General features: G+C 45.5%; 1 protein-coding gene and 1 long non-coding RNA gene across 2 annotated transcripts in view; both read right to left on the bottom strand.

Annotated features, from left to right (window-relative positions):
* The window catches only part of LOC130679151 (uncharacterized), a 38,275-nt gene extending 20,025 nt beyond the window's left edge, over positions 1 to 18,250 (bottom strand). The window contains exon 1 of the long non-coding RNA XR_008992166.1: positions 17,971 to 18,250. This is a non-coding gene — a long non-coding RNA (uncharacterized LOC130679151). The remainder of the gene's footprint in view (positions 1 to 17,970) is intronic.
* On the bottom strand, positions 5,868 to 8,327 carry ZG16 (zymogen granule protein 16). Its single transcript, XM_036917689.2, has 4 exons — positions 8,276 to 8,327; positions 7,290 to 7,351; positions 6,974 to 7,106; positions 5,868 to 6,287 (listed from the first exon to the last, which is right to left on the bottom strand). Exons 2-4 carry the CDS (start codon positions 7,342 to 7,344, stop codon positions 5,972 to 5,974), a joined length of 504 nt encoding a protein of 167 aa, XP_036773584.2. The 5' UTR covers positions 7,345 to 7,351; positions 8,276 to 8,327; the 3' UTR covers positions 5,868 to 5,971.
* Positions 18,251 to 25,021: the final 6,771 nt, after the last annotated feature.

The following is a 25,021-nucleotide window of genomic DNA, read 5'->3' on the forward strand; positions in this document are numbered from 1 at the left end:
TGGAAGCATTCACAATTGCATCAAAAAGAATAAAATACCCAGGAATAAACCTAACCAAGGAAGTGAAAGGCCTATACTCTGTAAACTACAAGACACTCATGAGAGACATATACCAATAAATCGGAACACATCCCATGCTCATGAATAGGAAAATTAATATTGTCAAAATGGCCATTCTGTCTAAAGCAATCTACAGATTCAATGCAATCCCTATAAAAATACCAACAACATTCTTCAACAAACTAGAGAAAGTCATTCTAAAATTCATATGGAACAACAAAAGACCCCAAATAGCCAAAGCAATCCTGAGAAGGAAGAATAAAGCAGGGGGTATCTCCCTTCCCAACTTCAAGCTCTACTACAAAACCACAGTAATCAAGACAATTTGGTACTGGCACAAGAACAGACCCATAGACCAATGGAACAGACTGGAGAGCCCTGATATAAACCCAACCATATGTGATCAATTAATATATGATAAAGGAGCCATGAACATACAATGGGGAAATGAGAGCCTCTTCAATAGCTGGTGTTGGCAAAACTGGACAGCTACATGCAAGAGAATGAAAGTGGATTATTGTTTAACCCCATACACAAAAGTAAACTTGAAATGGACCAAAGACCTAAATGTAACTCATGAAACCATAAAACTCACAGAATACAACATAGACAAAAGTCTCCTGACTATAAGCATGATCAACTTCTTCCTGAACGCATCTCCTCAAGAAAGGGAAACAAAAGCAAAAATGAACTCATGGGACTCCATCAAACTAAAAAGTTTCTGTGTGGCAAAGGAAACCATCAACAGAACAAAATGGCATCCTACATTATGGGAGAATATATTTGTAAATGACATATCTGACAAGGGGTTAACGTCCATAATACATAAAGAACTTACATGCCTCAACACCCAAAAGCAAATAACCCAATTAACAAATGGGCAGAGGATATGAAGAGACAGTTCTCCAAAGAAGAAATTCAGATGGCCAACAGACACATGAAAAGATGCTCCACATCACTAATCATCAGGGAAATGCAAATTAAAACCACAATGAGATATCACCTCACAATCCTAAGGATGGCCAGCATCGAAAAGACTAAGAACAACAAATGCTAGTGAGGATGCGGAGAAAGGGGAACCCTCCTACACTGCTGGTGGGAATGTAAGCTAGTTCAACCATTGTGGAAAGCAATATGGAGGTTCCTCAGAACACTAAAAATAGAAATACCATTTGACCCACAAATCCCACTCCTTGGAATTTACCCGAAGAATACAACTTCTCAGATTCAAAAAGACATATGCACCCCTGTGTTTACAGCAGCACTTTTTACAATAGCCAAGATATGGAAGCAACCTAAGTGTCCATCAGTAGATGAATGGATAAAGAAGAGGTGGTACATATACACAATGGAATACTATTCAGCCATAAGAGAGAAACAAATCCTACCATTTGCAACAACATGTATGGAGCTGGAGGATATTAAGCTAAGTAAAATAAGCCAGGTGGAGAAAGAAAAGTGCTAAATGATTTTATTTCCCTCATTTGTGGAGTATAACAACAAAGCAAGACTGAAGGAACAAAATAGCAGCAGACTCACAGACTCCAAGAAGGGACTAGTGGTTACCAAAGGGGAGGGGTGTGGAAGGGCGGGTGGGGAGGGAGGGAGATGGGGATTGAGGGGTATTATGTTTAGTACACATGGTGTGGGGAATCACAGGGAAAACAGTGTAGCAGAGAGAAGGCAAACAGTGAATCTGTGGCATCTTACTACACTGATGGAACATACACATTGTTTTTTCATGTGAAACCTTCATAAGAGTATATATCAATAATACCTTAATAAAAATTAAAAAAAATACTTTGTAGATGTAATTCCAATTACAATCATTTGACTTTAGTAAACAACATTATTCTGGATAATTTGGGTAGGCCTCATCCATTCAGTTGAAAGGTTTTAAGAACAAAACCAGTACTTCATGGTATCACTGATAAGTGGAATCTAAAATTAAAGGTTGAACTCATTAAAGGAAACAGTAGAAGGGTGATTGACATGAGCTAGAATGTGTGGGAAATGGAAAGATTTTGATACAGACTTTTGGCTAGAAGGTAAGTTCTGAGGATCTAATGCATAGCATGATGACTGTTGTTGATAGTACTGAATTGCATAAATGAAATTTGCTAAGAGAGTAGATCTTAAGGATTTTCACCAAAAAAAAAATTGTTTTTTATTTAACTATGTGAGATGGTGGATGTGTTAAACTTGATTGTGGAAATTCTTTTGCAATATATACATATATCAAATCACCACATTGTACATTTTAAATACCTTACAACTTTGTTGCCTATATGTCACTAAAACTGGAAGAAATATTTTAGAAAAGAAAATGAAGTTACTAAAAGCATACATTTCAATAACCTAATAAATTAATTTGCAGAAGGGAAAAAAGACCAAAACAGGTTTCCCTGAGGAAGAAATTCCACCTATCGAATGCAGCACCCCCTTCTGCCTAGGGTTTCCAGGCTGCCAACCTGCCCTACAGATTTCAGATTTGTCTCAGCAGCTTCCATGGTTGCATAGCCAATTCTTTTCAATAAATCTCTTTCTGTGTATATGTATGTATATCTCCTACTGGTTCTTTCTGTGGTAGACTCTGACTGATACAGCAAGTAACTTTCTTTACTCATGTAACTGAACTAGTAAAGGTTAGGTATTAATTCCCTCCCTACTTCCCATACAAACTAACCTATACCTTCACTCATCTTTATTTTCTTCCTTTCTTTCTTAAACTTTCCTACTCTGAAAAAAGTCCTCCCCATACTCTTCTCAGACCTTGTTCCATCAATTATCTCTTCTTTCCTGAATCTCACCCTCTTACTCTACTCCTTCTTTTCATCATATTAACATGTTCATGTTTCTCTTGTCTAGAAAAAGAAAAACAAAACCTTCCTTACATTCATTCTTCCGTAACTATGATTTACTAGCTTATTTTCTGGCTATCTAGAACCAAACATCTTGAAATATCAACTCTTGCTGCCTGTATTTCCTCACTTTCCATTCATTCCTCAATCAGTTGGATACCGGCTCCAGCTTTCCCAAAATCTACTGAAATTTTGTCAAAGTAATTAATGACCTTCTGATTGCCAAGTCAAGGAAACTGGAGCCATCCTTTTATTGACTTCAATTTCTGTCTTTCCTTTGAGTATAATCCCTCCTAATCCCCTTTACTTCCCAGACGATTGCTTTTTCTATTTCTTTAAAGCCTCTTCTTTGGCGCAACCATCAAAAGTTAGTGTTACCCAATATAGCCATAGTTTTCCTGGGTGATGTCTATGCCCATCACTTAAACTTCATTGTCTATGTGCTGCTGAGTCCTGGATCTAATCCTTACCTCAAACGTACATCAAAGCTTTATTCCCAAATATCCCTCTGCCAAATGTTGTATCTCAACCAGGATGTACCACAAATACAACAAAATCCCTTGGCTCCAAGAACTAGTTAATGTTTCCTTGTGAAGTCCCCATCTTAGAGATAATCCTCTCTTCCTAGTTGCCCATGCTACAGACATGATAATACTTCTAAACTCCCTTCCTTTACTACCCCACACATTTCAGTTATCAAGTTCTTCTGAGTCTACCTTCCCCTTGAAATCTCTCAAATTCATCCCTTTGCTCTCTTCCTCATGTTATTGCCTTTGTACAGACATTCATCATTTCTGATCTAGACTTAGTTTCTTAACTATTTTCTTATCTCGTCCTGCTGTACCTTCACTCCATTTTCCCCACTTATGTCAGAAAAATGATTTTCTCATAAATCTTATCAATCTCCTGGGCAAAATTTTGGTTCAGTGGCTTCCTGTAGCCCCTAAGATAAAGTTAAAATAGTTTAGCAGAACATTCATGATGCCTGCCTTTCCATGAGGCTTCATCTTTTGCCCAATTGTACTTTGCATTTTTTGTACTGAACAACTTGTAATTTTCATATCTTCATATTTCTGCATAAGCTGGGCACTGAGCCCAGTACTGCTCCCCACATACACACACATTCACACATATATGTACACACCTTCCTTCACAAAATCTTCCTTGACATCCCCAGAGAAAGTTGCTCCTTCTTTGGGCAACTTTAGTTTTCTATGAAACACACCTTTATTATAGTACCAATAAAACCATTTGGCTAGAGGATATTCCTGGCACTTACCAGGGAATGTTTATAAATGTGTGATTAGCTCAATTCAGCAATTTTAAAACTTCGTTTTTTAAAGAAAGAAAATATTTCTTTAAAAAAAATCTTCTGCAAAAGCCCAATATGTGGACTAGACAAAAGCCAGGGGTGACATCACTTAGCCCACTTCTGCTGTGGCTGCCTCTTAGGTGTGGCAATGCTTCAGTGTGCACGGGTAGTGAAAACCACTGGCTTAAAGACTGTCCTAAAGGTGCCCAGGTATCTGATTTATCAAAAGTCTATCAGAGTCAGCCATAAAAAGGACTTAAGTACTCCTGCATTCTACAACATGGATGAACCTTAAAAACATTATGTTAAGTGGAAGAAGCTAGACACAAAAGGCCACATTATTGTATGAGTCCATCTATATGAAATGGCCAGAACAGGCAAATTCATGGAGAGAGAAAGTAGATGAGTGATTCCCAGGGGCTGGGAGGGAGGAGAATCAGGGTGCTGCTTAACAGGTATAGGTTTCTTTTTGAGGTGATGAAAGCATTCTGGAATTAGATCGGTGATGGATGCACAATCTATCATTATAAAAGCCACTGAAATGGCATACTGTAAAAGGCTGAATTTGATGTTATGTGGTTCATACCTCAACAAAAAAATTAATTATAGTAACAATATCCCATTCAATGGAATTGATTGAGAGAAATAAAGGAATTGTCATAAAAACAGGCTAGTTATGATTTTGTCTCTATTGTGCTAATTTTTAAAATAAAATTACATGTACATGCTATTATCTTTGTCCAATTGGGAAGAAACATGACTCTTGCATTCTCTGTGATATGAATAAATCTTTTGGGAGCAATGAGTAACTCCCCCCATGCCACTGCTACCACCAAAAAAAAAAAAAAGAAAAAGAAAAGGTCAAAATTTTAGGACTGGGGACTAGAGTTCAAAGAACCATTTCAAAGCAATTTTATATCCTTGATGAATCTATCCAGTCATTCTAATGCTTCCCCTGAACACTAGCCAACCCCTTATGTTCACGGAAACTGACAGCGGAAATCGTCCTTCCTCGGAATGCCCTTGGTTGATGATGGTATTGACGGAGTAGAAGCTGTTGAGGAGGTGGTGGCTTCCTAACGAAAGAACCCCAGTTCTGAGAGAACTAGCAAGGACACCAGGGCTTATGGGTAAAGATGGGGAGGAACTAGGCTGGGGTAATTGGCAGATAATTGGCACAAACCTAGACTACACTTCAGGAGTCATATGGATTCTGGGAAAGAACAAAGGACAATGGCTCAAGCCATCTACATATAGCAGGTGGATCAAGGTCGAGAGAGTAGGGTGACAGCATGTTGGTGGAGAGGCACTATCTCAAGGGGAGGGAGAAAAAGGCTGGAGAGTGGAACATCTTGGGTTTTGGAGATAAGCCCTAACTCGGCCTTACCCTGAGCCTCAAAACTCCAGTTTGGGTAAATACTCATAGGACCTATCCTTGAAAAAAGAGTTAGTGCAAGCCAACATCTTATCAGCTCTTGATAAATTAGGGAGAGAAGCTCAGGACTTTACACCTCTCTCCCTCTTCCTCCCACTATTCCCCAGAGTGATGTCCAACAGATAGCTAGAAATGAGATTTGCACATCCATACCTAGAGTCAGGAAGCGGATCCAAGCTGCAGACACCCACATACACACTAGCTTTAGCCACATTCTTTTATTTTTTTGTACTGAGCCATGTGGGGTTAGTGGTAAGGGGGCTGTCACACCCCCACGGCAGTGCCCTGTTGAGGAGGCGGGGCTCAGCAGCTGCTGCAGTCACTGGGGTAGACGTCCCAGTGCAGGCCAATGGCATTGATGAGGGAGCCTGCTCGGCCACTGATGAATCGGAGCACCGTGTTGGGATACAAGGGGACAGCATTGAAACTTGTGCCTGTGTCTTTCCCAAAGGGCAGGTAGCGGCCCTTGTCAGTCACGAAAACCAGCTTCCTCAGGTAGTACTTGTACTTGCCAGACACCTGGATCACGGATTCCCCAGGGTGCAGGAAGATCTCCTCCAGGTCTCCCTGGGTGCCACCCACATAGTCGCTCCACACCTTGCCATAGCGCACCTGGAGCCTGGGGGCAGTGTGAGGAGGGAAGAAAGGAGGCACTGAGCATGGTGATCAGAATTCAGACCCCCTTTGGCCTAGATGGTGAGACCTCCATGCCAGCAACAGGGATGACAAGTCTCCTGTTAGTCCCACAGTATGTGAGGGTTGGGTGAGCCCTTGGAGGTCATGCAGGGAACTTCAACTCACTTTGTTGACAAATAGGCTCACAGGTGGAAACAACTTAACCAGAGTGTCCCAGACAGCAAGTAATATAGCTTGAACATGAAGTCTAGACTCCCATTGTGCCCCCACACCCACTTGAAAGAAGCAAAGAGATTTTTCAAACATTTGAATGGCTCCCACGAGGGAAGGGACTTGTCCGTGCTGTCCAAGGATGCAGATCTAGGATCAGAAGGACCAAATTTTGCAAAAGCCTTATGCATCTGGAAGGTGCCAGAAGGGATCCGAATCTTGGGAGATGGTTAAATGGCAACTTCCAGGCTCCTGAGAGTCATGGTATATGGCTGACCCAAGGGCACGTGTTGGGTTGTAGGGGTAGCAGCAGCACAGGTCTCAAATCCAGGTCTCTGACAACTTTCACATATGATGTTATCTCTGGGGCTTGTTGGTGGAAACATGTGTGACCCAAAGTGACAGAGAATTTCCTGATTCAGTAGGATCCTAGAGGGTTCCCAAACCACAGAAACTTACCCTACAATGTAGTATCTGTTGACTCGGATACGGATGGCGGTGATGGGGCCATCCATCTGGTTGCCAGAATGGGAGAATCGCTCTCCTCCACCACCACCATACTCCCCATTGTAGGAGGATGACCTAGCCTGAACTGGAGGGGAAAGGACCAATTGAAGGGAGAAATCCCCTGAGAGCTCAGTTTCTCCCCACCACCCCATTTCTCCTACAATTCACTTCCCACCATCCCAAGCCATCCTCTGAAACCTTGGCTGCCAGCAGTGCAGGTAGCTGCCTTCCCATGACTCTAATGCCAGGCTCCTGGCTTCTCACTTACTGGCACTGGCAGAGGCTGACGCACACAAAAGGGCAAGAAGAGCAATGGTCAACATTCTGGGGCTGGAGGGGGAAGAAAGGAGAAAGTGCAGGTTTACCCTTTTTCTTCTGAACTTCGCTTACCCACGCATCCCTGACCTCCAGTTGAGGTTCAGGCTTCTTGGTCTGTCAAACCAGACCTAACCAACCCAGCCTTGGGCTTAGAAAGGATTATCCACAGTCTCCAGTCTGTTCCTCACAGATGCCATGTTCTGTGTCCTTAACCCCTCTGCCTTTCTCTGGTCTGGCTGTGGCCAACCCTCTGCTTCTACCTCAAACTGGATCAGTCCCAGTCCTCTGTCTGGACTGAGCTCTGTTAAGCCCTATTCCCTCCTGGTGCAAAGCAGGAAAGGAGTTTTCTACAGAAGTGGAGGAGACCCCCAAATCTTAGAGATGGTCGAGCATACCAAACCAGGAGTGGAGCAAGACCTAACTAAAGCCAGCTTGTGGCAGACTGGCCCAGTTTGCGGGGCATCAGGGGCATAGCATAAATTTTTAATTAACTTTGCCTTGGTTTCAGATCAAAAGGAAAGGAGCATTTTAGAGGTGTGTCTCTGTGCCACCCGAGGAGTGAATGTGGTAATGGAAGAGACCAGTGTTCCAGCAGTCCTTGGGGAGGCAGGACAGACTGAGAAGGTCCAGGACTTGAGACCATCTCAAGATAGTAGATCCCAGGCACCTGGTATATTTGACACAATTCTTTCTCCACTAACACAAATCTAGCTATATCCATTCCCCTGAGCCCCCCAAATGTCCCCAGTCCTTCAGCTGAGACCAAGATAGCTTTATCCCAAGACTAGCTCAGATCCCAATGCTCCTGTTTGCTGACACCTAGTCTCCCCTGCCACTCAATCCAGGCAAGTTATTCTGCAGCTCAGCTTGAATTCCCCCAAATGTAAATCCAGGCATACCTGTCACCCCTAAGCACATGCCTCTGTCACCCCTCACCTGTCAGTTTCAGGCGCAAAGTAACTCCCCAGAAACTTCCAGCACTTTTATACCAGGTCTAAGCCCTGCCCCTCCTTTTAATTGTGTGAACCTCACCTCCTGAGCTAACATGATCAACCTCTTAGGGTCAGTTGTCAGGCAGAGTGTGGAACATATTATCGCTGCCCCTCCCCAAGGGTTACAGGTGGCAGAGTGGGGTCTGCTCTGGGCCAAGGCCTAGATCTCAGGGGAGGCAGAATAATCTTGAGAAAAGATCACCAACCAAGGGACCAGCAGCTTTGGGTGGGTAAAATTATTAATCACCTCTGGGTGTGGTCTAGGGTTCTCCTCCCCTATTTGGATTCTCAGATGCTCTCACCTACAATCTTTCATCTTTCGGGATAACCACTGCCATCTCCATGTATTTAAAATATTGATTATCCTAGAAAAGGGTTACACTCCCTACACCTTATACTTAGGAGTGCCAATTATTTGCCAGATATATTTTTTCTCTCTCCCGATAGTTTGTATGAAAAAAATTCGAACATATAGAAAATCTGAAGAATTGTACAGTGAACACCCATATGCCCACCATGTAGGTTTTACCATGGTTAATATTTTGCTGTACTTGCTTCTTTTCAGCTCTCCATCATCAATCCACAGACTCTTCTGGAACCTTTTCTCTCTGAGAAGGGTGACATGGGGCTGCAGGTGGACACTGATCCCCCCTCTTGGGAACAGACAGAGTCAGTCCAGCAGGCAAGTGGGAAGCTGAGGCAGTAAGAGAGTAATAAGTCCTCTCCCAGAGAGTAATAAGCAGTTCTGGGCTCAGAATCCTCAGGACTCCTGGGCACAATGGCTGAATCCCCCTGGGGCTGTAGCATACACAGGACTATCACTTCTTCCTGTGGGTCTGAAACTTGCTAGGGCTGATGTCATCCATTTCTTCCCTTTGTAGGCCCTTCTCTTCCAGGATTCATCTTTCCCTTTCTGTCTTGATCTTTCCCCTGCAGCTCCTTCTCTGAGGTTTTTTCTTTATATCCCCTCTGTGCCTTTTCCCCTCTGCCTCTTCTCTTCTTTGTCTCTCCATCTCTCCAAAGGTTCCTCTTCCTTATTAGGAACCTATTACACAGTGTGTCACCAAACACAGAAAGCTAAGATGGCAGGTCAGAGAGGTCCCAGGTGAACACCTTGGAGGAAGGCCCTCCCATTTCCATATCAGATACCTCTAGGACCTTCAGAACAGAGGCTCACACACTTGTCAAAGGTTCACTGACACACTGACCCCACACATGAAGAAACCCAGTCTCTTTCATGCTGACACACTGGTCCCTGTGTTCCCCACAGCAGACCTCAGTCCTCTCTTAGACGGCAAGAGATGCCTTCCCTCTTGTGTGTAGGGGAGGGGAGCGGGGGTTCGGTCTCAGCATGCATCCTCTGTGGAACTCAGAGACAAGGAAGGCTATCAACTAGCTAATGAAGGGACATCCAGGGTTTGCCAGAAGGAAGGAGGACCAAGGGGCAGGGGGCCTTTGGTCCCAGCTCTGCTTCTCCTCATTAGCTCCTGTCTGAACTGTCCCACATTTCACCCAGGGGCTGGCTGAGGGCCTTCTGGCGCCAGACCCTGAGGCAGTTAAAGTCCAAAGCCATCGAGCTTTCCACTACTGCCAAGCAGCTTACCTCCTCTGCCCCCCTGGCAAAGCAACTCACTCAACAGACGGTTATAGAGCATCTCTACATTGGAGGCACTGTTCTAGATGCTGGGGAGCTGCAAAGAGGAGGAAGAGTCAAGCCCCACCTCTGGGGGCCTCCAGTCCAGCAGGAGAGGCAGGCGATGTGCCTCCCCATTGGCACAGAGCAGTAACTTACTCTGAGGCAGTAAGCCCGCAGTGAGAGTAGATGGTTCTGCTCCGTAGCATCTGCCACGAGACCTGACTGAATGATGGAGACTCAGATACTTGGGTGAAGAGTGCCAGGCAGAGGGCTCAGGCACCAAATCCCTGAGTGGGAGGTGTGTGGGATGAATTAGAAACAGCAAGGCGTCAGACTATGCTGTGAAGGAAGCCGTGGGAGCTGCAGCCTGTGGGCAGATGGTGCAGGGCCTGGGAGGCCAGGTCAGGGCTTTGGAGTCTTTCTGGGAATAAGGGAAGCCAGTAAAGGGTTCTGCCTGTTCAAAGGCTTATTTGCTCTGGATTCTGTGGAGAATGGGCTTGGGGCTGGGCGAGAGGTAGCAGGAGTGTGTGAACCTTTCCCATTTCTCTGGCGCCTCTGTCCTCCTGGTCTGGATGGCTTGAGAGCTACTCCGTCTCTCTGACAAAGCAGCTCATCCTCTTCTCAAGGTCTTGGCGCAAATTCTAAGGATGAGAATCTGCTCCTTCACCCCATCAAGGATCTTTCAAAATATATTTCTAAACAATGACACATCTGCTTCCTGTTAAGGAAAAAAAATTCTCTACCTCCTCATTTACACACTGGGACTCCATGGCAGTTCATTTCAACAAAGGGTTTTACTGCAAAACAAATGTGAATATTGCTTTTCTGTTCACCTGTCGCTGTTCCAATGCATAAACTAAAATCTAGTGAGAAGTGACTTCAGTAAGTCACAAAGACAGTCGCTCCACTCCCTCCCCTCCTATCCCCAGCCTCACAGACCAGCCTCTACAGTGCCCTACAGTTTGTTGACCTGCTTCAGCGGCCTAAAATGCTCTCCTCCTCAATACATCAGCCCATCCAACTTGCTGCACTGATGGACAGTGACTGCATTGGGGTATGGGTAGGGACTTGATAATGTGGGTGAATGTAGTAACCGCATTGTTTTTTCATGTGAAACCTTCATAAGAGTGTATATCAATCAAAGCTAAAAAAAAAAAAAGACATCAGCCCATCCTCAAGTCCACTGCCTCCCCTTGCATCCACCACACCCCCTGCACCCACCACACCCTCCCTGGACCCACCACCACCTCCCTGCACCCACCCCAGAGCCTTACCTCACATTCCCCAGGTCTCTTTTCTTCCTAGCCCCTCCACTTCAAACAGAATTCATTGCTCCTTTCTCCGGCCTCCAGCTGTGCTTCTTACATGATGTATGGTCCTAATTACCCTGCACTGCAATTTATCTGTTTACATGCCAGCCTGCTTTTCTAAAGCTGGAGCCCATTCCAAGGCAGGGACTGCATCTTATCCATCCTGAATCTCAGCTCCTGCACCCCACCTGGCACAGAGCAGGCATCCCATAAGGGCCTGATAAATGCCTAGGCTGCCAGGAGGCTGCCCATAAATGCCCCTCCTTCGTCTTCTCATGCATCTGTGTCTCTTCTCACAGGGCTGCATTTGGGTTTTCTTTAGTTTCTTATTTGCGATTCCTCTGGAGAAACTGTATTCGGAAGAATACTGGACATAAAGACAGAATTCTGGGGTGAGGTCCTCCATCCAACACTTAGCTGTGTGAACTTAAGTCACTTCATTCCCTGGAGCCTCTTATTTCTGCATTTGTAATATGAGGAAAATAGGTCTCCAAATCAACCAAAACCCTCAATGATAGTGTTTTGCAAACTGTAGGTTTTAACCTGCTACTGGGCCATGAAATTAATTTAATAGCTCTAGACCAGCATATTTAAAAGTAGGATAGAAAAGAAAATCAGAGAGCATTTCATGTAAAAAGGCTAATATTATTTCCTAAAATACTGTTTCAGTTAAATACTCTATATTGTGTGTACTTGGTCAAAATATAAAATATTATTTCCTATTGTGAACTGCAGTTTAGAAAAAAACAAAATCCTTTAAAAATTAAACTCTTCCTCTTCGCAAAGGGTAAGGTTCTTTATATATCAACACTCTTAGTTTGAAACTGTCAGGCTAGCAGTGGATTAGGACACCTCTAGGGCAGTAACTAGAATGGGTCTGGAGACCCAGACTCAGGGTAGGTAAGTATACATTGTTAATCATTTTTTAAATTGAAATGGAATTGACATATAACATTGTATTAGTTTCAGGTATACAATGTAATAATTTGACATATGTATATATATTGCGAAATGAGTTAGTCATTTCTGAAGTCAGAAACCTACAGTAGTGTACCAATAATTCACCTACAGAATGTTGTCTTCTGAGAGACATGACTTAAAGCCTGGTTCCAGCCCCTACTCGCTTCATGACCTATGAACTTCAGGTTCTTCACATGTAAGTTGGAGATAATGAGACCAACCAATTTTTGTCAACTTTCTGGCACAGGTGTGGCACATGTCAGGTCCTGAGTAAATATTTATTCTCTTCTCCTCCAGATTTTCACCACACATGGCCTTTCTTTTTAGTCTCTCAGATACAATTGATCTGGGCAGCCATTATCTTTCTCCTCTGCAGTTAGCTTTATTTTAGGGGTTAGCTTCAGTTCAGATCCTGACGATCTTGCCAAACACATCTTGAAAAAGAATTTTGTGTAGACTGGTCTGGACACTGATGTTAAAGTCCCTTGGGAACCTGGCTTTAATTTCCTTTTCAGCCTGCACACATCTTACTGAAATGCTTGATCAACTGCAACTTTTTTTCTTTGTTTAGTTTATTTTTACTTTGTTTCTTTTATTCATTTTCCTCCTCTGAAAGAATAGTCACTCTCCAGAGCACACAACAATATAACGATCAAAGGGATGCAGTCTCCACCTGAATTGTCCAAGTTAGCCACATCCACCGTTCACATATGCTGGATAAGCTATCAAAGTGGGCACCATGGAATGATATCACAAGGATGCACTCATTCTTTGTGTCAGGAAGGATTCATCTAAAAAAATAAGTAGACAAACAGAGATTCAAGATGGTGGCATGAGAGGTGAGACAGAGGCTTCCTCCTAAAACCACATATAATACAATTAATTCTGAAAGAGCAACAGGAAAGAGGACTGCGCCAAACTGCATACACCTGGAGAAAAGAATATACCTCATGAACAGGGTAATGTACCAAAGCTGTGGCCTGGTGGGACCCAAGCTCTTCCCCCACCCCAGCTCACTGGTGGGAGGAAGAGAAATGGAGCAGGGAGGGAAAGGAGGCGTGGAACTGATGAATATCTAACTCCGGAGATCTGCTCCAGGAGCACAAACCTATATTTCATGGTGCTTGCATGGTACTCTCGTGATTTGGGGGTTGGAAAGCTAAGAGAGGCAGAATTCCTGGAGAGACTGAGATTCCAGCTGCTTGTGGAAAGCAGGGATCCATATCCAGCTGCTCTGGGACAAAAGAAAGGTGGGCAGTCTGAGAGACTTCCTAAAAGCAAGAGGGCTGCTAAAGGGGCAAGGATTGCCCAGAGCTTCATGTTCAGGAGAAAGGACAGGTAGACAAAATTGTCCAGGTGCACTCTGCCCAGCAGGTTGGGAGCTTTCACAATCTTTAGGTGCTCCAGCTCCCTGGCTGGCTACACAGCTCCAAGGACCCCTCCATGATATGCAGCCTATTCCTTTCTCCCAGCCAGCGCCACTCGGCTCACAACTGGCAAACACTACCCTGGCATTTGGCTGATCAGAGGGAAGACCTGTCTACAGCAACTACAAATGCAAAGCATACAGGCTTATAGCTGTGGTCTCGGCCCACTGGTTCAGGCAGTGGACACAGGCATAGCAGCCAAAAAGCAGGAAACAGCTCTTTCCTCCACCAGGCACCAATACTACTCTCCTGTGACCCCCCCGACATTGACTCAGGGGCTGAGCAGCTCCAGAGAGTAGAGCTTCTGGACACTAAAGGGAGCCATATACAAAAATGAAATGCCAAAGGAACCTGGTTCAAAGAAAAATTATGAATACAACTCCTGAGAAAGATTTAAATGACATTGACCTCATGAATCTTTCTGAAAAGGATTTCAAAATAAAAATCATGAACATGCTCATGGAGGTACAGAAAAATATTCAAGAACTCAGGAATAAATTCTGGTTGGACATCCAATCTTTGAAGAGCACAATGGAGAGTATTAAAAGCAGATTGGATACAGTGGAGGAGATGATAAATAAAATAAAGACTAGAAAAGAGGAATACAAAGACGCTAAGGCACAGAGATCAAAAAGGATCTCTAAGAATGAAAGAATATTGAGAGAACTGTGTGACCAATCCAAACGGAACAATATTTGCATTATAGGGATACCAGAAGAAGAGAGAGAAGTAGGGATAGAAAGTGTCTTCAAGGAGGTAATTGCTGAAAACTTCCCCAATCTGGGGAAGGAGAAAGTCTCTCAGGCCATGGAGGTGTACATGTCTCCCAACAAAGGGACCCAAGGAAGAAAACACCAAGACATATAGTAATTAAAATGGCAAAGATCAAGGATAAGGACAGACTATTAAAAGCAGCCAGAGAGAGAAATAATATCACATACAAAGGAAAGCCTATCAGGCTATCATCAGACTTCTCAACAGAAACCTTACAGGAAAGAAGGGAGTGGCATAATGTATTTAATGCAATGAAGCAGAAGGGCCTGGAACCAAGATTATTTTATCAGGCAAGATAATCATTTAAATTTGAAGGAGGGATTAAACAATTTCCAGATAAGCAAAAGCTGAGAGAATTTACCTCCCCAAAACCATCTCTACAGTCTATTTTGGAGGGACTGCTATAGATGCAAGTGTTCCTAAGGTTGAATAGCTGTCACCAGAGGTAACAAAACCACAGAAAAGAAAGTAGAACAGCTAATTACTAAGCAAATGAAAAATTAAATTAACTATCTCCAAAGTCAATCAAGGGATAGACAAAGAGTACAGAATACAATGCCTAATATATAAAGAATGGAGGAGGGAGAAAAAGGATGAGAAAAAAGAACCTTTAGATTGTGTTTGTAACAGCATATTAAGTGAGTTAAGTTAGACTCTTAGATAGTAAGGAAGTTAACCTTGAACCTTTGATAACCACAAATCTAAAGCCTGCAATGGCAATAAGTACATATCTTTAAATAATCACCCTAAATGTAAATGGACTGAATGCACCAATCAAAACACATAGAGTCACTGAATGGATAAAAAAACAAGGCCCATCTATATACTGCCTACAAGAGACTCACTTTAAACCCAAAGAGATACACAGACTAAAAGTGAAGGGATGGAAAAAGATATTTCATGCAACTAACAGAGAGAAAAAAGCACGAGTTGCAATACTTGTATCAGACAAAATAGACTTCAAAACACAGAAAGTAACAAGAGAGGAAGAAGTACATTACATAATGATAAAAGGGTCAATCCAACAAGAAGATATAACCATTATAAATATCTATATGCCCAACACAGGAGCACCTACATATGTGAAACAAATACTAACATAATTAAAAGGGGAAATAGAATGCAATGCATTCATTCTAGGAGACTTCAACACTCCACTCACTCTGAAGCGCAGACACACAGTGCACGGGGTGCTGGATATTAGAGAAACAGAAAAGCAAACCTGTGAGCAGGTCCCCACAACTGGCACCCCTGAGACAAAAGAAAAGCGAGTGCTTTTTGCAAGTCTTAAAGGGACAGGGACCGCACAGCTAGATGAAGTCATTGACACATGCACCCGAGCAACTGGGAATCTGGGGAACTCTAGGTGACCTAACCCCCAGGGTAGCAGCGCAGCTCTGAAGCCCCTCATGGCAATAAGCAGCCTGCTAGTCGTTCCCCCAACCAGCACGGACCCCAACACACGGGCCCAGTAGTGGGAGAGCGGCAGCACGCGCTGGGGGAGGTGGTGCCAGAGGGAACCAGGAGCGGCCTGCGTGAGCCCGTGGCAGCAGTGGCGCTGACAGAGCGGCCTGCGTGAGCCCACTTCAGCAGCACCTGAGCTGCCTGGGACCAGCCCACGTGGGCCAGCAGCAGCGGCAACAGAGCTGCCCACACAAGCCTGGGGTGGAGGCACCATAGGGGTCCGGAAGTGGCCTGCGCGAGCCAGCGGCAGCGGTGACCTAGCGGCCCAGGAGTGGCCCACTCATACCAGCAGCGGCGGCACCAGAGGGGCCCAGTAGAGGCCCACGTGAGCTCGGAGCGGCACCAGAGGGGCATGGGAGTGGCCCATGGGAGCCAGCGGCGGCGGAGGAGAAGCCCAGGAGCATCCGCATGACCAGCAGCTGCTCAGCCTGGCACACAGCTGTACGGGCCAGACCCAAAGTTTGCTGTTGGCACACAGCTGCCCGGCAGGGGCGCTGCTTTCATGGGAGAGCGCAACCAGCATGCCTGCCACTCCCCACAGGGCTCAGTGCTACTGTGACAGAGACCCCGCCCGCAGCAGTTTAGGGAATTAACCCAGAAGCTGCTCCAGGAGTGCGGGTAACTGACACAAGCAGTGGATAAGGACAAGGTGACCAGCAAACAGGAAAGAACTTTGTTTTCCCAGCTGACACATGCAGGACCAGCCAACAGCTACCTCTATCACCATGAAAAGGCAGAAGAATTTAGTCCAGTCCAAAATAGTCCAGATGACCCCTGAGAGAGGACCAGGGGAGATAGATCTAACCAATCTCCCCAAAAAAGAATTCAAAATGAAGGTCATAATGATTTCCGATAGATCTGCAGAGAAATATGCAAGAGCTAAGGGATGAAGTCCATAGGGAGATTACAGAAATGAAACAATCTCTGGAAGGACTTAAGAGCAGACTGAATGAGGTTCATGAGGCCATTAATGGAATAGAAATCAGAGAACAGGAATGCAGAGAAGCTGATGCAGAGAGAGATAAAAGGATCTCCAGGAATGAAACAATATTAAGAGAACTGTGCGACCAATCCAAATGGAATAATATTCACATTATAGGGGTACCAGAAGAAGAAGAGAGAGAAAAAGTGCTAGAAAGTGTCTTTGAAGAAATAACTGCTGAAAACTTCCCCAAACTGGGGGAGGAAATAGTTGCTCAGACCATGGAAGCACACAGAACTCCCAAAAGAAGGGACCCAAAGAGGACAACACCAAGACACATAATAATTAAAATGGCAAAGATCAAGGACAAGGACAGAGTATTAAAGGCAGCCAGAGAGAGGAAAAAGGTCACCTACAAAGGAAAACCCATCAGGCTATCATCAGACTTCTCAACAGAAACCTTACAGGCCACAAGAGAATGGAATGATATATTTAATGCAATGAAACAGAAGGGCCTTGAACCAAGAATGCTGTATCCACCATTATTAACATTTAAATATGAAGGAGGGATTAAACAATTCACAGACAAGCAAAAGTTGAGGGAATTTGCCTCCCACAAACCACCTCTACAGGGTATTTTAGAGGGACTGCTCTAGATGGGAGCACTCCTAAGGCTAAATAGATGTCACCAGAGAAAATAAAATCACAACAAAGAAAGTAGACTAACCAAATACTAACTAAAGACAAAAAAAAAAATTTAACTACCCAGAAAAGCAGTCAAAGGTGAAGGGCCCCCACCAGTAAGATGGCGAACTTCCGTCTTCTCTTCCGGGTCCTCAGTTCCCGACGGCGCCACCTAAAGACAAATCACCTCTCTCCCCACTCCCACTCCCAGCACCTAGCCAATAGCCACCAGCCCTGTAGAAGTGACACCACAACCACCCCATGCCCCTTCCTATATAACCCAGCACCTTTCCCTAATAAAGTGGAATTCTCCAGTGAATTGCTGCTGTGTGTCGCTCCTTTCCTTTCATTGGTGCCGAAACCCGGGAGACGGGACAGCCCAACTGGGCCCCGTCTTCCCCACCGACACCAGCAGCAGCTTGCCCTCGTCCTCTTTTTCCGGCACTGGCTCCTCACACTCACCACTCCTCTTTGGCCTTTAGGTAAGTTTTCCCCCAGAGTGGGCCACTCTTCCCCGAGCTATCGCAGTGCCATTGACTGTGATCGTCTGGCAAGGCCCTGACGCTCGGGGACGAAGAAGGAACTCTCCCCGCCTCCAGCCTTCACGGCTGCAGCAGACCCTCAGGCCCCCCTCCAACAGCCATAAATTGCCACCTCCGGCCTTCACAGCTGCTGCAGACCCTCAGGCCCCTCCTCCAACAGCCATAAACGAGGTGACTCCTTTGTGGATGAGAACGCTCCCTTTTCCACTTCCTCCTTTCATTCTACCTGCCAAAATCCGTTCCGTCCGCCGTAAACTCTTAGTACTAGGTACCTTGGACTCTGGCACTCTGCCTTCTTAGAGAAGTCTGGGTGACGACCCACACTTCCTAAGAAACCGACTCATATACGAGTTTCCGCAGACCACCAAGGATCATCGGGGACGCCCTTTGTCTCCTTGTGGTCTGTTCCCAGTCTAAGGATCTCCGTTCGTCTTCCCCTGTTTGTCTCCTTCTCTGTCCTTTAGCCATGGGAGCCTCCTCATCCCTTCCTGAAAGTTCACCTCTTGAATGCCTGATCAAGTATCTAGCCACCCTCTCCCTGACGCCTGATATAAAACCAAAACTTCTCCGCAAATACTCCTCCCAAGATTAGCCGACATACCCCCTAGACAATAACAACCAATGGCCTGCAGGGGGAACTCTTGATCCTAACATCACTCGCGATCTCTTTAACTACTGCCAGCGCCTGAAAAACTGGAAGGAGATTCCCTATACCGAAGCTTTCCGCCACCTCCCCCCGCCCCCCTCAAGTTCTCCTAGCCTGCAAGCCGTCTCCCCCGCAAAAGCCTCCCATTCACTCCCTTTCCCCTCCTCTCCTACAACAACCTCTCCCCCTTCCTCCACCACCATCTCCTCCCCCACCTCACCCCCCTTGCAGTTCAAGCCTGAGCCTTTCAGCCCCCCTCTAACTAAGTTCCAAGAGCCTCCTCTGTCTTTGCCCCCATCACCTGTTTCTCCCCCACAGACTGAGCCAGAACCCTTCAGTCCTCCTCAGACTCAGTCCCGAGTGCCTCCCAAAATTATCGCCCCCTCTCCGAGAGGTAGCAAAATCCGAAGGCATCGTGCGCGTCCACGTCCCTTTCTCCTTAAGAGATTTAGCCCAACTTGAGAAATGCCTAAGTTCCTTTTTCACTGATCCCACAACATATATCAGAGAGTTTCAATAGACCCTCCAGTCATACAGCCTCACACATCATGACATTTTCATGCTCCTGGCCAATACCCTCCTTCCTGAAGAGCACAGACGAGTTTGAGACTTTGCCCAAATGCACGCCACCTAAACCCACAGGACTGACCCCACCTTTCCCCTGGCCCCACCGCTGTCACCGAACAAGACCCACACTGAGATTATAACACCACCATGAGTCTCCGCTCTCAAGATATCTTCACCTGCTGCTTAATAGCAGGTCTGAAAAAAGCAGCTCATAAATAGTCAATTTTCAAAAGCTCCCTCCGAGTTCTTAGACTCACTCAAGCCCTATTACAGTATACCAGCCTGGACCCAGAAACGCCTGACAGGAGACATGTCCTTATGACATACTTCCTAGCTCAAAGCTACCCCGACATTAAAGCTAAACTCAAAAAGTTAGAACAGGGCCCCGCTACCCCACAGACTGAGATCCTAACAGTGGCCTTTAAAGTCTTCCATAACTGGGAGGAGGAGAAAGAACGCCGTAAACAAAAGGCTGATCAGGCCAATTTCCAAATGTTGGCCCAGCTGATAAAACCACAACCTGGGCACTCTTCTACAAACAAGCCCCCCACAGGAGCTTGTCTTAAGTGCGGACAAGAAAGACATTGGTCAAGGGTGTGCCCCTCCCCCAGATCTCCTACCACCCCATGCCCCAGATGCCACAAAAAGGGCCACTGGAGGTCTGATTGCCCAGCCACCCGAAGGGGAGGCTGGACGAACAACCCCCATCCTAAGCCCTCTGTAGTGGGGCTGGCAGAATAAGATTGACGGGGCCTGGGAGCTTCTCGCCCGACCATTTCCATCACCAAACAAGAGCCCAGGGTTACTTCAATAGTAGACAGTCGCTCCATCTCCTTCCTCCTAGATACAGCAGCCACCTTCTCAGTCTTGTGGGAATACCGGGGCCCTACCACGCCTGCCATTACTCCTATAGTCGGGGTAAAAAGTAAACAGATTTTCCCATTAAACCCCCCCCTTTTATGCACAATCCAAGACAATCCCATACCTTTCTCCCACTCCTTCCTGGTTATGCCCCAGTGTCCCATCCCCTTACTAAGACGAGACATCCTTTCTCTCCTCCATGTTTCCATAACTATATCCACTCCCACAGCCCCCAGTATTCCCTTTCTAATGGCCCTCATAGCCGACGACCCCCCTCTACCCAATGAAAGCTCCAGTTCTGCCCTCATACACCCTGTAAATCCCAGAGTTTGGGACATTACAAGCCCCTCCGTGGCTCTATGTCCTCCTGCCTCTATCAAATTACGTGACCCCTCTCAGTATATCTGTCAGGCCCAATACCCCCTAACCACTTCAGCCCTCATAGGCCTCCAACCCATCATTCAAGATCTTTTAAACAAAATTACCTCAGACCCACTCACTCCCCGCTTAATACCCCCATATGAGCTGTTAAAAAAACCAACAGATCTTTCCACCTCGTCCAAGACCTTCGCCTCATCAACATGGCCATCGTCCCTATCCATCCCTTAGTCCCAAATCCATACACCCTTTTATCGCTGCCCTGCCTTGGCTTCCCAAGACCCCTCCTCCCAAGATTTTTTCGCCTTCACCTGGACGGACCCATACACAAGATATTCTGAACAACTCACTTGGACAGTTTTGCCACAAAGCTTCCGAGTCCACCTTATTACAATATGTGGACGATCTTCTACTCTGCAGTCCCTCGTGAGAACAGTCTCAACTTGACACTGCCTCCCTACTTAACCTTCTAGCTTCCAGAAGTTACCAAGTATCCCCCGTCAAAGCTCAAATCTCTTCCCCTTCTGTCACTTACCTCCAATTTCTTCTATCTCAACAAAGAAAGTCCATTACCTTAGACAGAATACGGCTCCTCTCTGACCTGCCTGTTCCCAAAACCAAGACAGAAATCCTTTCCTTTCTAAGCCTGGCTGAGTATTTTAAAGCGTGAATCCCTAACTTCTCCCTGTTGGCAAGACCCCTATACGACCTCAGCAAGGGCCCCCCTGAAGAACCATTATCCTCCTCACCCCGACACTCCTTCATTAAGCTCCATAGAGCCCTTGTAGAAGCCCTAGCTCTCCATCTTCCTGATTTGTCGAAGCCCTTCTCATTATACATTCATGAGAAGTCCAGTCAAGCTCTAGGAGTCCTAGGCCAATATTATAGCCCATCCTTTGCCCCAGTAGCTTATCTTTCCAAGCAATTAGACCCCACAGTTCAGGGATGGGCCTCCTGCCTACGGGCATTAGCCGCTGGACAGCTCTTGCAGAAGGAAGCTCATAAACTGACATTTGGGGCGTCCCTTACCATTCTGTCCCCATATCACCTAAAAGATCTCTTAACCTACAAAAGTTTACAGACTCTCCCTCCCTCCAGACTCCTGACCTTACTGTCCTCTTTCCTCCAAAATCCCGTTCACCTCCATTGCCATCCATACCCGAATCATGACTTTTTCCTCCTTTACTGCTCTCTTGCTTTTTCTCCTCATTCCTATTGTCTACCCCGCCACCCCACCCTCCTTTGTATGGCGATTCAAAGTAAGACAGACTTACACACAGCATCAAACAAAAGTTACTGCTCTCATTGCCACATCAGACTGCCCTCTGAAAAGCTGCTCTGAGCCTTTATACCTCCACTTTCCTCCCTCCACCGAAGTGTTCACTAGCAGCTACCTTTATTCTCCCTACCTCTGCTTCCTCTTTGACCAAAGACAAGCCTATTGCAGGTGATGGCAAGACACCTACGGGGGATGTCCCTACTGGTCTGCGCCATTCACTACATGAGTAACTCCCAGTACCCACAGTATTACTCTTCCAACCGTTTCATGAAATACCCCAACAGCTCATTCTCTTTATCAATCCCAGATCCCTGGGACTCTCAGTGGGCCACCGGGGTCACAGCCTCAGTTTACTATGGGGAGTCCTCGACCCCTCATGGTACCCTTCATATCTCTCGAGAGTATGTTCCCTCTCACTCCCAGATCTCTCAAGTTGCATCAGATATCGGACATTCCGAAAAAGTCATTATCTAAACTCTTGATGGCACTTCTTCATCTTCTTATTCCTCCTACTCTTGGTTACAGTTTATTCAAGACACCACCATCTTTCTCAACCACACCCTCAACACCGCCAATTGTTTCTTGTGCGCATCACTACAGTGCCCATTGCTGGCCACCATGCCCCTTAATATTTCCAACTACTCCTTCCATGCAGAAGGACAACCCCTCTGCCCTCTGGCAGACATACCCCTATGAGAACCAGAATATGCAGATAATCTCACCATCCACCACTGTGTAGGCCCAGCTCCACCCCCCTCCAGCGCACTTCACTGCCTCTCTGTCTACACCCCTACCTCCGGCTCTAAGACTTTCACTCAACCGGGACACTTCTTTTAGTGTAATGGCAGTCTTTTCAACTCACTGCCTCCCAATTCCGATATACCCTGCATTCTCGTCACCCTAATCCCACCGCTTACACTTTACAGCATGGCAGAATTTCTTGAGCTCCAACCTCCCTTGCCCTCGTGCACAAAAAGGGCTGCTTTCCTTCCCATCATGGTTGGTATCTCTTTGACCACCTCAGCCATTGGGGCAGGGTTTTCCAGAAGAGCCTTGAGTCACTCTCTATGGGCAATTAGAAATCTCAACGACAAACTTGAGGGAGCCCTGACATCCACTGCCGATTCCCTAACCTCTCTCCAAAGACAGGTCACTTCGCTAGCTAAACTCACCCTTCAAAGCCGACAGGCCTTAGATCTGCTTACAGCCAAAAAGGGCGGCACTGCGTCTTCCTTCAAAGAAGAGTGCTGCTATTACATCAATGAATCCGGCATTGTAGAAACTGACATTACCAAACTCACCAACCTTGCCTCCAGCCTCCACTCTGCTTCCAATTCCAACCCATTCTCTTCAATACTAACAAACCCCCACCTTACCTGGCTCTGGCCCATTGCAGGCCTCATAATAATCATTCTTCTCACCTGTCTCTTCTTACCCTGTATAATAAAGTTCATCAAATCCCAAGTCGGAAAAATCTCTAATCAAACTTTCAACCAGCTTTTACTCAGGAACTATCAGCTTCTGGCCACAGAAGATCCCTCACCCTCATGTAACCTCCTCACCACACGCTGAGATGGACCCCACTCTCTGCTGGAAACTGTTCCTGGAAACAATGGCCACAGACGCCTGACTTCTGGCACCCGTATCCTCTTGGCACCATTAGAATCAACAAGTCCTCAACCTATAGTTACAAAGAACCTTCATTAATTTCCAACCTGAAGAAGTCCACATCTACTCGTCCTTACTGTGGGGAGTCCTATCAACCCTTTCCCCCCAATCCTCAAGCCCTCACTCCCTTCTCTGCCCCTGTTCAGCAGGAAGCAGTCAGAAAGAAAGCAACGTCCACAACCCCATAGAGGAGAAAGGGGGGAATGAAGGGCCCCCACCAGTAAGATGGCCAACATCCGGCTTCTCTTCCGGGTCCTCAGTTCCCAACGGCGCCACCTAAAGACCAATCACCTCTCTCCCCACTCCCACTCCCAGCACCTAGCCAATAGCCACCAGCCCTGTAGAAGTGACACCACAATCACCCCATGCCCCTTCCTATATAACCCAGCACCTTTCCCTAATAAAGCGGAATTCTCCAGTGAATTGCTGCTGTGTGTCACTCCTTTCCTTTCAAAAGGAAACAAAAAAGAGCACAGAACAAAACACCCAAAATATGAAGAATGCAGGAGGAGGAATAAAAAGGGAGAGAAATAAAGAGTCACCAGACAGTGTTTATAATAGCTCAATAAGCGAGTTAAGTTAGACAGTAAGATAGTAAAGAAGCTAACCTTGAACCTTTGGTAAACACAAACCTAAAGCCTGCAATGGCAATAAGTACATATCTTTCAATAATCACCCTAAATGTAAATGGACTGAATGCACCAATCATAAGACACAGAGTAATAGAATGGATAAAAAAGCAAGACCCATCTATACGCTGCTTACAAGAGACTCACCTCAAACCCAAAGACATGCACAGACTAAAAGTCAAGGGATGAAAAAAGATATTTCATGCAAACAACGGGGAGAAAAAAGCAGGTGTTGAAGTACTAGTATCAGACAAAATAGACTTCAAAACAAAGAAAGTAACAAGAGATAAAGAAGGACATTACATAATGATAAAGGGATAAGTCCAACAAGAGAATATAACCATTATAAATCCATTATAAATATATATGAACTCAATACAGGAGCACCAGCATATGTGAAACAAACACTAACAGAATTAAAGGAGGAAATAGAATGCAATGCATTCATTTTGGGAGACTTCAACACACCACTCACTCCAAAGGATAGATCCACCAGACAGAAAATAAGTAAGGACACAGAGGCACTGAACAACACACTAGAACAGATGGACCTAATAGACATCTGTAGAACTTTACACCCAAAAGCAACAGGATACACATTCTTCTCAAGTGCACATGGAACATTCTCCAGAATAGACCAAATACTAGGCCACAAAAAGAGCCTCAGTAAATTCCAAAAGATTGAAATCCTACCAACCAACTTTTCAGACCACAAAGGTATAAAACTAGAAATAAATTGTACAAAGAAAGCAAAAAGGCTCACAAACACATGAAGGCTTAACAACATGCTCCTAAATAATCAATGGATCAATGACCAAATTGAAATAGAGATCAAGCAATATATGGAAACAAATGACAACAACAACACAAAGCCCCAACTTCTGTGGGACGCAGCAAAAGCAGTCTTAAGAGGAAAGCAATCCTTAACATAGCAATCCAGGCA

Source organism: Manis pentadactyla, chromosome 10 (genome assembly GCF_030020395.1).
Source record: "Manis pentadactyla isolate mManPen7 chromosome 10, mManPen7.hap1, whole genome shotgun sequence".
Classification (NCBI taxonomy): domain Eukaryota; kingdom Metazoa; phylum Chordata; class Mammalia; order Pholidota; family Manidae; genus Manis; species Manis pentadactyla.